Raw genomic sequence first — 14,576 nt, 5'->3', positions numbered from 1 at the left:
TTCATTTGGAAATAGTTTTGAGCTTGCTTCGGTGTACAAGTCCTGCAAAGGGCTTGCGTCGATGATAGACTGAAAGAGTAAGTTGAGGATGAGCCTACTAATTCTAAATGCAGGAAAGAAGCGCGACTTTTTTGACATGGTAAAGTGCGTGTCTCTATTCTTGCGGTCCGAAAACCCAAGGTGGTGGTGACCAAAGCAAACTGAGGGAAATAAATGGTGAAACTCCATACTTTTTAGCAATGGAAGAACTTTTTGTTTTGTCTGCAGGTCTTGTCTGTTGTTGTGTACCTCGTACATTGAATGTACTTTCTATGTAGTTACAGTGAAGGAAATGCCATTTTTAAATAAACAGTGTTTCATCGGCTTTGCGATATTTACCCGTGGTTTTGTTCACTTTCTGGCAGAGCCAAAGATATGAAAAACCGTTTGGGATTTCTTCGCTGGCACAGTGAACCCAATCCGGGCATCAACGCTGCAAAACTTGACAAAGCCAGTAAAACTGTGAAGTAAGTCTTAGATTTTTATTTATTCTTGCCTCTGCTCCTTTTGTCAAATGTAATCACTTTGAACATCTGAGTTACAGACAAATCGTAAAGTCAAAGTTTTAGTCAACAATGCAGCCATGCCTTGGCACTCCTTTAGATACTAGCGAAGCCAGAGATTCATCCATCAATGAATGAAAAGAGATCAATACTTTAATTGCTCTAAAGAATTCTAGTTCAGATTTGCTACGGGCACCTTTGAGTTGAGGCTTTGTGAATAGAGAGCCTTGTCTCTCTGTTGGAGAAGTGTATTAGCAGTGCTGTCTGAAAGCTGAGAATGTGCACGCTGCTTTACATTCAGTGTACAAAGCAAGCTCTGTTAAGCCCCCTCGGAAAATGTGGCTCTGCATCTTGTTCGGGGTTCTGGAAGCTTGCCCAGGAAAATCTGTATTTGCCTGCAAACCTCCACAAGCGATTTATTTATCTATTAGCTGTCTAATAGTTGTCAACTGGACATGTTGAAGTCATGCCCTATGATGCACCAAATCTTTCAACATGGTCACAGATTGAAAGATGTAAGGAAAACTAAGCAAGAGATTGTGTGAGCCAAGGTTTCTCGTGCTATTAATCATGATGGGCAGGTTTTGCAGAACAAATTCCTGAACAGCTTTGGTAAGTCTGAGTTGCTAGAAGATGAGTCCATTATTGACCATCCTGAAAGACATGTTTCAAATTACATCATAATGACTTGGGGGTTGGTGTTGAAGAATTAGACTGATGTTCAGGCAGCTTTCCGGCATGACCAAACAAATAAGGCGTCATTTTCAGCTGAAGTGTCAGACACAAGGTACATTTCTTTACTTTTTAAAATATTGTTACTGATTTTAACAGAAAAAATCCCTTTATACATGATTTCTAATTGATTACATAATTCAATTCAATTCATAGTATATACAATACATATATAAATTGTAATACAGAATATAAACCCGAATGATCAGGCAATATATCTTGCTCAAAACCTCACATCTGATATAAACAGAAAATAATAAGCTAGAATTAAGAATCCCATTTAGCAACTATAAATCTTCATGCTATTCTATAATGTTATTATCTACTATGAGCCTGGTTTTCTCTAGAAATAAAAAAAAGACAAAAACCCTACTAATCCTATCCCTCCCACTAAACACAGTTCACCTGCAAGTAGTAAGTGGATATGAATCGAATTGCAACTCTCGGACATCAGACAGGGAATCCTTAGAGCATTCACGCAATTAAATCTTCAAGGTGTCTTAGTAATCTGAGAAAGGGCCGCATATCTTGTCAAATTCAACCTTGACATCTTTAATGCTGTATCTAATTTTCTCCAAACTTAAGTAAGACATAATAATATTCTTGCAACCATACACAGACCGTTATTAGGCTGTGCAAATGTGTCAACTGATAAACTGCACTTCCTTTCCCTGTAGGCCCTCAACTGAAGAAGCTCTGAAATGGGGAGAGTCTCTGGAAAAACTTCTGATCCATAAATGTAAGCACATTGTTCCAGGGTAACAACATTGCATTGTACAGATTTTGCTTGGCATGACATCATTGTTGATCCTTTAAATACCATTGCAAGTTCAAAAATATTTCAATGCACCTGAAGTGTAGCTACTTTACTAGTTCGTAGATTTCTGGTAGTTTTATCAAATGGTGCACATGTGCCTGCCGTGCCAAGGAGTGCGTGCCCGCTGCATTGTGCTCTTTGGAATGGGCAGATTGTGTGCTCCTTAGCACAGTGGGTGCACGCTCATTGGCATTATGAGCCTGCGCTCCTTGAAATGGGTGGGTGTATGTCATGCATGTGTTTAACTAGAGGCAAAAGACTGCAGTTTTAAATGCACGTGTGCATGACCTTCTTAGAATAAGAGACATTGTTGCAGGTGCCAGTCCCCATGGATCTAGCAAACAGGAAGTTTTTGCTCATTTTCTTCCCTTATAATTCTTGGACCAGTTCCAAAATTTCATCAGAACATTTGGCCACAAGCAGAATGCCAAATGTGTTTCGAACATTCTGATTTCATTTAAATTTACATTGAAGCTGCTACAGTATCCCCACCTCATAGGAGATGGGGTTCTGCATATTTTCTATTCATTTTCAATTATTAAAATAAGATAATTGAGAGGAGGCAAAATTCCACTCTGATCTGGAATACACATTTTGTGTCTTCGTCCGACTGCTCCAAATTACTGCCCTGAAGGAGATCAAGGAATTTTGTAAGAGTACCTTTTTGTAAAGTGGTGCTTAAGCCACTGTGGTGGTTGAGATCAGATTTTCTGAACATGAAATGCAGGTGAGGTCCATCAGGAACACATTACAAGGGAGACACTTCAAAATGTGCCTGATAAATGCTGAAATTGCCTCTTGCACCCAGCCTTTGTACTAGAATGAAGCTGGGTTGGATTCTTTGAAAAGATGAATAATTAAATTGGTATTTTTTGTCAAAGATAATGTCTCCATTATCTTTCAAACACCGTTGAATATGTATAATCCAGGTTCTTGTCTGTGGTGCATAGAAGCAGCAGAGGATAGATTATGTACAGAACCTTAGGTTGAAAGTAGAATATTGGTCCATGCGAATTCATGTCACTGTCTGAGCAAGCAGTTCACAGAAGCCTCTCTTTAAAAGGTTGGAAAATTACACCATTTGTCACCTTTCTGTGAAAGAAAGCCTGTCTTCCATTTGCCAAGACTCTGTTTGTATTTATCCTCACACACCTGCACTCTATTCACACATTCCTGCTTCTTTCACAGATGGTGTAGCGGCATTCCGAGCTTTCCTGCGCACCGAGTTCAGTGAAGAGAACCTAGAATTCTGGCTGGCCTGTGAGGATTATAAAAAAGCCAAATCACAATCCAAGATGACCTCCAAGGCCAAGAAAATATTTGGGGAATATATTGCCATTCAGTCCTGCAAAGAGGTAAATGGGTCTATCAAGAAGTCTTGATGAATAGGATTTCAAATAACAATTCTATTGATTTGATGTACTGAATATTGTTTTCTGTGGTTTTTCAGGTTAATTTGGACTCCTACACAAGGGAACATACCAAGGAGAATCTTCAGAAAGTCTCTCGATCTTGCTTTGATCTTGCACAAAAAAGGATATATGGTTTGATGGAGAAGGACTCTTATCCAAGGTTCCTCAGGTCAGACCTTTACTTGGATTTGACAGACCAGAAGAAACACAGTCCGTTATCGTAGGCAGACACATCTAATACTCTCGAAAGACATTTGGGACATTTAATGTTGTGTTTACATTATTATAAAGAGAAGACCATTGCTGTTTATCTCTGAGACTTCAAACCCCTCTTCAGTGGATGGAAATCCAATTGCTTGGAGGTTATTGGACTGTTGTACAGAAGAACCCTGATCTGGATCCTGGAGCTTGGCTATGACATTGGTTTTTATTATCTTTCTCTGTATCTGATGTGAAACAATAACATGAAGATTCATTGAGCCATTGGTAGCGAACCAGTTAATCCTGTTCTTCCAAGATGACATCGTACTCAGCTTTCATGGTCCACTGCAGTGGGAGCAGGAGCAATCCCTCTCTGCAGGACCCGAGAGTAAATATACTGAAAGACAAATCTTTAAAAGCTGTGCTTTCAAGAACTACCGAGAGTATATACATCTTAATGATGGTGGGTTGACGCTGCCTCTGCTTCCTGGTGGAAACCGAGACTATGACAGGTCTGTTACCAGCTACTACTGGAGCTTTCTGCAGATGAGGGTGTGGCATCTCCCACTCCCCTTTGTGAAACTATATTCTTAGGTAGTACAAAGTGCTTATGCCACAGAAACTTATTAACAGCTTTGTCATGTGCTCGGAACGAATCAGCTATTTATTTCTATAATCAGATGCTTGATGCATTTCCAATCGGAAATATTCCTTGTTTTCCTTCCATGTGTTGAAGTGCAATATTTCAAAGGTATTTCCTTACCTTTTATTAATTATGTGTAATTTGTAATATTTTCTGGAGTCTGTACAAATTCTGTTGAAATCTAAATTTGCAGTTAAAGTTTAATCATGACTGTTTCCCTGGCAGCAGGCAGCTAGGGATATTCCAGCTGTATATATAGTTCCTTTCAAATTTGAGTTGAAGTTTCCTAATATGCAACAGTTGATTAATAAATGATGAAGTAGTGATAATCGCAGAGCTGAGGGGCTCTTTGAGGGATTCCTTTGGCCATTGTTGGTTGATGTTGAATTTGAAGCCTCATTTAGTCCATTTCTATTGTTTACAGTGATGTTTCTCCTTGAAGCTAGAAACCAACCATTTTATCTTGGCAAGTGATAATAAAAAGTTATCAAAGAACAATGTATTGATTTTCCTGGAATTATTCCTTTTACACCTGCCAGTTGTTTGCTCACCACCAAACATCAATGATTTGACCTGTCTTGACTTTATAATTCATTCACTTCATTAGAGTTGTGAAACTGGGAGGCAATGGTCTTCATCTTCATTCATTGTAGTAAGGTTAATTCTTGGCAGTACACGTCTCTGGCAAGCCTGGCAAGTGTTGCACACCTTTCAATACCATGAGAGTTGCCAGTAATTGTACTCTGATATAACAGAGATGATCATTTCAGCCAGTGTTGAATGAGGCCAGAGTTGGTCAAATAGAAAAGGAAAGGGAGTTAGAGAATATTCCCATCCTCTGCACTGCCTTATCACCCAATCTCTGATAATCTTCTCAACCTCGAAAGTGTTTGTCCAGCTTCTGCAGATTCAGCGAATCGTTATCTTCTGTCTCTGCTGCAAACGCATTTCCTCACTCTCCACCTGAATCAGTCCCACTTGATACCAAAAGGATCTTCAAACCTTTTCTTCCCTCTGTTATCAAGACTCCACTTTGCCTGTCTCCATCGCACCTGCAATTTGCCTGTTGGTGGAACCCTCCAATCAGCCTTCCATCAGTCCACACCTGGAAATACGAGGTCATGACAACCTTTCCAATGACCTTCCTTTCATCAGCTTCAAACGTGACCTCACCTGTGCTTCTGGAGAGCACCTCCATAGTCTCCCTTTCTCTGTAATTTCCTACAGCTCAAACTGCCTGAGATTTCTATGCCTCTGGCCTTCAATCAGATTTTTAGCCAAAACCAAAAATTGTAGCTCCAAAATTCCCTTTATGCCTCTCCTTGAAATCTAACTCTATGTCAAAACTTCTGGTCATCTGTATCATATTACAGTCAGATTTTGGCTTTTTTTAAATTTTAATTTATACATTTTAAAACCACAAAAAAAATCAATTATTTTATAATATTACAGTCCATTACAAATACATGTGGTATATATAAAAAGAAAAGTGGAAAAAAAAAGAAAAAAGACCCCCTATCAGTCCCCCTCCCTCCCTCCCCCTCTAACCCCCACAAAAGAGAAAGAAAAAAAAAGAAAAGAAAAAATCAAAAGACCCTCAACAGGAGCATCTCATATTGTAAAACTTCTTGTAGTGTACGGAGACTTATTTTAGAAGAAAGGGAATGTAGGAGTTTCATTTAAATATGCATACCCACACTTTGTAAATATGGGCTCCATATTTTGCAAAATATATGATATTTATCTCTTAATTATAAGTAATTTTTAAAGTGGTATGGAACTCTGAACTGCCTCATGCTGTCTTTCCATTCCCAAATCTATATCAGATTTCTAAGTTAATGCAATACATTTTCTAGTTATTGCCAGAGCAATATTTACAAATTTTGCTTGGAACATATTCAATTTTAACTTGGGTTTAACCCCCTTAATATTACCCAATAATACAACATTGGATCCTGTGGGGAATTTAACTCAGTCAGATTCTACCGTGAAACTATTCAACTACGAGAGTTGACATATAAATTCAATCTCTAAAATTAATTTTCTTTCTTTTTAAAATATTTTTATTGAATTTAACCCATAAATCCTTCATACAAAGTCTCTAACGAAACAAATAACAGGTCATATTGTATACATATCACAAATATAAATGAAATTCATAAATCTATCCATATTTGTTTATTTAACAATATTTCTAAAATATAATTGTGGATAGAAATGAAGTAAACTACATTAGACACTCCCTTGATCTAAACAAAGGGTAAATTCTAACTAATGATATGTCTATGACAACCATAATTAAACCCATATTTAACAAGTTAATCTAAAAAAAATAAAAAAAGAAACAAAAAAAACCCCTAAAGCTAAATCTCATCTATCTCCTATCTATCCAAAGGAACAGCAAGTAATTCCCTGCTATGAACCTCTACACCAGTGGTTTTCAAACTGCCCCCCCTAAACTCACATTCCATCTTAAGCAATCCCTATGCCATTGGTGCTCTGTGATTAGTAAGGGATTGCTTAGGTGGTATGTGAGTGAAAAGAAAAAGGTTGAAAACCACTGTTTTAATTGTACCTCATTGACTCGTTATGTGCAGGGTTTCACAACTCCAAAGGAAATGGGCCAATGACAATTTTTCTCAAGCAAAATATTTCAGTAACAATTGGGTCTAGAGCAGTGATTCTCAAACTTCCCTTCCCACTCACATCCCACCTTAAGCAATCCCTTACTAATCACAGAGCATAAGGATTGCTTAAGGTGGAATGTGAGTTTAGGGGGGCAGTTTGAAAATCACTGGTCTACACCATTCACCGAGGGCTTGTCTGATCTTCCACCTGTGCTTAATGTCCAGGAATCTCTTCACCTCTGCCTGAACAAATCAGAATCAGAATTTATTGCCATGAATTAGTCATGAAATTTGGTGTTTTTTTCGGCAGCATCACAGTACAAACGTTCATATTATGAGCCATCTTAAAATAACAATAGAGCACAAAAAGTAAGGCAGTGTCTTTGGTTCATTGATATTCAAGAATCTAATGACAGCAGGGAAGAAGCCGTTCTTCTGTCGTTGGGTGCTCATCTTTAGGCTCCTGTATTTTTTCCCCGATGGTAGCAGGGTGAAGAGGGCATGGCCTGGATGGTGGGGGTCTTTGAGGGATAGAGGCATCGCTTCATGTAAATGTCCTTGAAGCCTGGTGCCTGTGATGTCATAGGCGGAGATAACAACCTCTGGAATTTTTTTTCTTGCCCTGAGATTTGGCACCTCCGTACCAGACAATGATGCAACCAGCCAGAATGCTCTCCACAGTATACCTGTAGAAGTTTTCAAAGTCTTCAGTGACATACCAATTCTCCTCAAACACCTCACAAATTATAGATGCTGGCGAGTCTTCTTCGTGATTGCTTCAACATGGATGCTCCAGGACAGATCCTCGGAGATGTTGTCACCCAGGAATTTGAAGTTCTTGACCCTCTCCACTACTGAACCCTCGATGAGGACAGGGTCATGTACCTTTGACTTCCTCCTGAAGTCCACAATCATCTCCTTGGTTTTGCTAACGTTGAGCGCAAGGTTGTTGGTGTGATACCATTCAGAGTTGATCTATCTCCTTCTTGTGCACTTCCTCATTGTCGTTTGTGATTCTGCCGACAACTGTGATGTCATCAGAAAACTTGTAGATGCCATTGGAATGTGCCTGGCCACACGGATGTGTATAATGAGTAGAGCAGTGAACTAAGCACACATCCTTAGGGTGTGCCTATGTGGATAATCAGTGAATAGGAGACATTGTTTCTAATTTGTAATGACTATGATCTTCCGATGAGAAAGTCAAGGATCCAGTTTCAGACAGGCTTGTGAAGTTTGGGTGCATCTAAGACCTCAGGATGGGAAGCCTGGTCTTCCTCACTTGGTAGCTGTTGTCAGCTTTCAGTGACATGCATACATCCACATGGCAACAGTTCCCAACATTCACCCCTTCAGGCAGACTCCACATTCCCAGTTGTATTTGCAGATGGCAACTATTGTCAGGACTTTGGTAATACTCTTTTATCTCAACAGAGTTGACAAATGAAAAGTCACCCACGATTTTTGTTTCATCTATTTGTCACCTCTGTATTATCGTATCATCCCTGCATGACCTATCACACCTGTATCATCCCTTGCAATACCCTGCAACATCCTTGTATCACCCCTATATTACCATTGTTTCACCCTGTATTATTCCAGCATCTCCCCGGTATCATCCTTGTATCACCCTGGATCATCCCTGTATTACTCCTTTATCAATCCTGTAGTATCCCTGATTCACCCCGAGAACAATATAGAGACATGGTGCCAGAAATGCTGGTTAGTGAGACTGAAATTTGAAACATCAAAAACCATTTGTACCTCAGATAATATGACCGTTCAAGTGTGAGAGTGAAGATGGAAATGAAGTCATCTGAACAGCTAAGTTTCCTGTGAGTGACCTGGGAAAGAACAGAGAGAAGATAAAATGTTCAACTGTGAAACAACATAAACCAAGGTATTAGTGTGGTTCATTAGCCCCTTTTAAATTCCAGCACCAGGGACCCAGGTGCAATTACTGGGGCAAAGGTGCTGAAAGCATCTTTTAAATTGCAGGGGGGATCGACCCATTAAACCCATTAAATTGCCAACCCGGCAATTTAAGGGGGATCTCGCACTGCAATAACCTGTACTGCCAGATGTTCAGATGCTGGTTGCCCAGTGACGCACACACACACACACACACACACACACACACACACACACACACACACACACACACACACACACACACACACACACACACACACACACACACACACACACACAAGTGCTAATGTCACCAGAATAAACAGGTTGGCCATTTTCCTGTTTAAATCACCTGTGGATGTGACCTAGGTAAGTTTAACTGGGTTCCCTGACTACATCTGAATAGGCCAGGGACCTGATTGGATTCTGAAGAGGTTAACCAGGCCAGACCCTTTCTAATTGCTGCATAACTGGGGCACTAACGAGGAAAATTGCCCGGTTAACTCCATTTTACATGGCAGTTTGGAAGGGCCTACTGATCCCAGTACAGATAATCAAACACCACCATAGTGCTCTTGGACATGACCCTGGAGAACACACTAGCTACATTCCACTGACTGCAGCCACATGGAAGTGAAGCAGTGGACCTGTACAGCTTCTTCTCTAATGACCAGGAGCAGGCGTCAGCTGAGAGGGCAGCTGGTCTGATTGGAACAATGAGGAAGCCACAGACATAGGTGTGAGAAGGTGTGGGATGGAGTACTAAGTGATGGGGGATGGGAAGTTCAGGGTTGCCCCCTGAGGACTGAGTGCAGATTTTTGAAAGTCAATCACCTAATTTGTGTTTGGATCCCCAATACAGAGACCAAACAGTAAGCAGTGAATGCACCACACTGGGTTGGAAGAATGGCAATGAATGCCTCCTGCCGCAGAGAAATGTCTGTGTCCATATGGGGTGGGAATAGGAGAGGTAAGAGGGTAGGTCTCCTGTACGGGAAAGTGTTGTAGGCAGTGGACTGCTTGGTGAAGATGGAAGGAGTGGCCCAGAGTCTGTGGTCAACAGTCCCTTCCGAAACATGGTTGATGTTTTGGAAGGAACATGATGACTGACTCTCTCAGACTAAAGACACCAGGAGAAATGGGAGAAACAAATGGGAATCAAGATAGGGGAGAGGTCTGTAGTGATGGAGTGGTACCACCATGAGGAGATGGAGTGTATGGCATCTGGAGAATGTTGCATCTTGGGTAAATTCAAGATAGATGCCTTCACATGAGGTCTTGTCTGTATGTATTTTGTCTTAGTGCTGTATGCTTTAATAAATCTTATTCTTTAAAAAGAGCCCAAGTTTCTTTATTGTAATAAAATAAATATCACATGGTACCAGGAATGGAAGAAACATGAGGAGTGTGCTGCTGTGCACAGGTGTGAAAGAAACACCACAGTGTGCATAGTGAGTAACAGTCAATATCAGCAGAGAAAATATGGAGAGTTTAAAAACTACTAATCCTGTAAAATGGGTTGGAAATGTTGACCACAACTGGAGGCTGTTAAACAAATGTTTATGCTGCATTGGCAGGCAAATAGAATCAATGGAGAAATGGATGCATGGAAGATTACAATGCTACTTACCATGGTGGGATCTAAAGCTCTAGAGGTTTTCAACACATTTATTTTAACAAGGCAGAAGACCAGAGCAAATTTGACAAGGTTATCGAGATGTTTGATGAACACTGTTTACCGAAGGAAAATGAATGTACATGTTTCGCTCATGCATGCAGCTGCAGGGTGAGAGCTTTGATACTTTTTTAACAGACAAAATTAAAAGCAAGAACATGCAATGTTGGATCACTGCAAGATTCAATGATCCGTGATCAAATCGTGTTTGGAATTAATGATAAGAAAGTGAGCATGAGGTGGCTGTGAGAGACAGAGCTTACATTAGCGAGAGCTGTGAAGATATGCCACGCCAGTGAATTAGCTCTGTGAAAAAGTTCAGTGATAGTGTAAAATCCAGTGAAAATGAAGGCATAGTCGTAACCACAGTGTCTGGACACACACACAAACAAAATATGAAACAACAAAAAGATGGAGAGACATTCAGTTGTAAATAATGCAGCACTAAACATGCGCCAAAGCAATGCCTAGGTTATGGGAATGTTACAAGTGCAAAGGGCAGAATCACTATACAAAGCAATGTTTTTCCAAAGGGAAACTAAACAGAAGTAAAAGTGTATGCACTATAGAAGAGACTGCTCTCATAATGCACTTTTCATGGACATTGTAGTGCCCAAAGTGAACAGTGTCGAACAAGATAAGTGGACTAAGTCATTGCATACAAAAGGAATAAATATTCCTTCAAGCTGGACATGGGCAAAATTCAATTTGATCTCTGAGCACAACTACAGAGCAATGAAGATAAAGCCATACATCCATGCAAATCCTGCACTACTCAAAGCCAACAATGGACAGAGCATTGACACGAAAGGTACTTGTAAACTTGAGGTGATATTTCAAGATAAAGAGCACCGCCACAGTAGTCCCAGATGGGCATGAATCACTGCTTGGTGACAAAGCAGGTGAAAACCTAAACCTTATCAAGAGGATGTACCACATTAACAGTGCCAATGCACAGAACATCGTGGAGGAAATACTAGATCAATTTCCAGACATCTTCAAGGGGTTTGGAGTTCTACCATTCACCTATAAGATAGTTAAAAGAGGACGCCCAGCTAGTAGAGCATGCCCAAAGTGGGTTCCAGCGCCACTAAAAGATAAGCTCAAGCAAAAACTCGACTGAATGACAGCACGAGGGGTCATAACGAAGGTGGAGGACCCCACAGAATGGGTGAATTCAATGGTGTGGGTCAAAAAGAAGAACGGTGACCTACGCATGTGCATGGACCCAAAAGACTTGAATGCCAATATAAAGAGGAAACGTTATCAGATTTCAACCAGAGATGAAATTACAAGTGAGATGGCCGGTGCAAAGTTTTTTACTAAATAGGATGCATCCCAGGGCTTCTGGCAAATAAAACCACATGATGATGGCAAAAAATGCTATACATTTAATACACCGTTTGGCCAACACTTCTGTCTGAGGATGCCTTTTGGAATTTCTTCACCTCCAGAAATGTTCCATAGGACAATGGAACACATCATAAAAAGCATAAATGGGGTATGTGTGTACATGGATAACATGATCCGATGGGGATCCACACCAAAACAACACAACAAAAGGCTCAAAGTGCTTCAACGCATCCAGAAGTATGGATTAAACAGAGAAAAATAACAGTTTGGTGTGAAGGAAATCACTTTACTGGGAGATAAACTGTCAAAGGCAGGTGTAGAGCCAGACAAGAGCAAGGTGAAAGCAAGTTTAGAGATGCCCAGACCCACTGACAGAAAAGGCATATTGAGAGTGCTGGGAATGATCACTTAATTGTAAATTTATACCAAACCTGTCTTCCAAAACAATGTACCTGAGGGAGTTGTTACAGGACAAATGTGAATTCAAGTGGACAGACCATCACGAGGAAGAATGAGGATGACTGAAGACCATTCTAACCACAGAACCAGTGGTTTTGACAGTCTTTGATACATCCGGAAGGTTGAAAATATCTACATTCACTTCAAAAGATGTAATAGATGCCGTTCTACTTTGGGTTGTAGAAGAAGATTGGAGGCCAGTAGCATATGCATCAAGGACAATGACAACATCTAAATGTCGAATTGCACAGATTGAAAAAGATTGCCTAGGTCTGGTCCATGGACTCGAGAAATTGCACATTGTATGGTCTACCAACATTCATGGTAGAGACAGACTACAAGCCATTAATAGCGATAATTGAGAAAAATCTCTGTGAAAGATTGATGTTAAAGCTACAATGTTATGACTTTGAATTGGTGTATACATCAGGGAAACTTAATGCGTTAGCTGATGCATTATCCAGGGAAACAATGCAGAATGAAGCACACAATGAGAGTTCCACAGAGACAGATGTGAAACTCCATGTGAACCTAATCACTGAATCACTTCCTGTATCTGACATGAAATCTAAGCAGATCACAGCTGAAACAGAAAAGGACACAGTTGTACAGAAAGCCATCAAGAAACTGAATGAAGGATGTCCTAGAAGTGAATGTCAGCCATACTACAACATCAGAGAGCTGTGTGTTGTTGATGGGCTTCTACTCAGACAGCAGAATTGTCATTTCTCAATCACTGTGACAAGAGATGCTGAAAAGGGTGAATGAGGGGCTCCTTGGAATGGAAAAATGCAAGAGAACGGCCAGAACTGCTGTTTATTGGCCAGGGATAAACATCAACATTGACATGATGGTTTTTACCTCTGAGACCTGTTTGAAGAACTATGCACTTAAAAATTTGTGTTGCTGATGTTCATGTTACGTTTGTGTTGAACTTTTAATTTGAAGAATACTGTATTATACGTCATGTTAAATTAAATATCTCAAGGAAAGGGGATGTAGTGGTAGAGTGCTGCTACCAGTAGTCGTCAGAGATGGAGTGTGTGGCATTTTGGGAATGTTTCATCTTGGGAGTGCTGTTGCATCTCGGGTAGATTCAAGATGGATGCCTTCACATGAAGTTTTGTCTGTGTGTGTGTTGTGTTCTGTCTTAATGCTATTTGCTTTAATGAATAAATCTAGTTATTTAAAAAGAACCCAAGTTTCTTTATTGTAATAAAAGTAACATCACAAGATGGAAATCGGCACAAATAGGAACAAAAGGCCTTGTTCATTAGTATACTTAGAGGGAATGATAAAAAAACTTGGACAAACTTTATATGTTAACCATCCACCAGCACTGGCAGGAGATAACATCTCCAAAATAACAGACATCACAATGTGGGACATAGGATGGTGCTGAGTGCTAGCATAGACTCAATGGGAAAAATGGCCTCTATGGTAAAAGAAAAATATGAAAAATGAACTAACTATATCATGTAATCATGTAAAGTAAGTTCCAGCAAGTCTGCAGCTGTACACAAAGTCACAATGAGAGATCTTGCTTGACTTTATGAATAATTCATTAATTTAATGGACAGCTTTTGTTGTAAGGTTTAATCACCTTGTCATTTCCACTGGCGAGAAAATAATTTGTCTTACAAAATGCTGTCAAAGCTAGGAATTGAAAAGATGTATTTGAATGCTGGTTGTTTTCAGGAGTCAGAAACATTTGTGCAAGAAGAATTTGAGCAAACATTCCAAATCCAAGGCTTAACTCGGATGTTTTTTGCTCCATAGTCCCTGCCTGAACTGTTGAGGATTTCCATCATTCGCTGTTTAAACCAGACTACATTGCATTTGATCTAATCTTCTTTTGATTGTAGTTGAAATTAATTTTCTCAAGCTTGCCAATTTCTCTCAATTTAATCTAAAAGCAATTGTGACAAGTTCATCAAACATATGATATGATGTGACAATAATGATAAATATTAATCATTTGGAGTAATGAGGTGGGACATTATTTCACCAGGAACACATTATGGAGGAAAGTCCGGCAGTTGAAGTACGGTATGCATATTCCAGTCGGAGACAAGAGGGTCCATTACATGTCAAGATGTTGTGTTCTGTACCACTGGTTTGTGTTTATGGGAAGAACTGGTTTTGGCTGGAAGACAAGCAGCACATAATTTTCCAGATTATCGTAGAAAACACTAAGCCTTCTG

The 14,576-nt window shown here is 39.9% G+C and overlaps 1 protein-coding gene across 5 annotated transcripts in view; it reads left to right on the top strand.

Moving 5' to 3' along the window:
* rgs3a (regulator of G protein signaling 3a) overlaps positions 1–4,845 on the top strand; it is a 162,029-nt gene extending 157,184 nt beyond the window's left edge. For 4 of the 5 annotated variants that reach the window (XM_069889639.1, XM_069889615.1, XM_069889623.1 and 1 more), the window contains 4 exons: positions 405–506; positions 1,952–2,013; positions 3,280–3,446; positions 3,542–4,845. In XM_069889639.1, the coding sequence (XP_069745740.1) occupies positions 405–506; positions 1,952–2,013; positions 3,280–3,446; positions 3,542–3,727 (517 nt within the window). In that variant the 3' untranslated portion in view covers positions 3,728–4,845. Of the gene's footprint in view, positions 1–7; positions 78–404; positions 507–1,951; positions 2,014–3,279; positions 3,447–3,541 lie in introns of those variants that run through there. The other variant, XM_069889630.1, reaches the window with a different exon arrangement.
* Positions 4,846–14,576: the final 9,731 nt, after the last annotated feature.

Source organism: Narcine bancroftii, chromosome 1 (genome assembly GCF_036971445.1).
Source record: "Narcine bancroftii isolate sNarBan1 chromosome 1, sNarBan1.hap1, whole genome shotgun sequence".
Classification (NCBI taxonomy): Eukaryota; Metazoa; Chordata; class Chondrichthyes; order Torpediniformes; family Narcinidae; genus Narcine; species Narcine bancroftii.
Note: the sequence above shows the minus strand (reverse complement) of the source record. Positions and strands in the feature narration are given on the sequence as shown.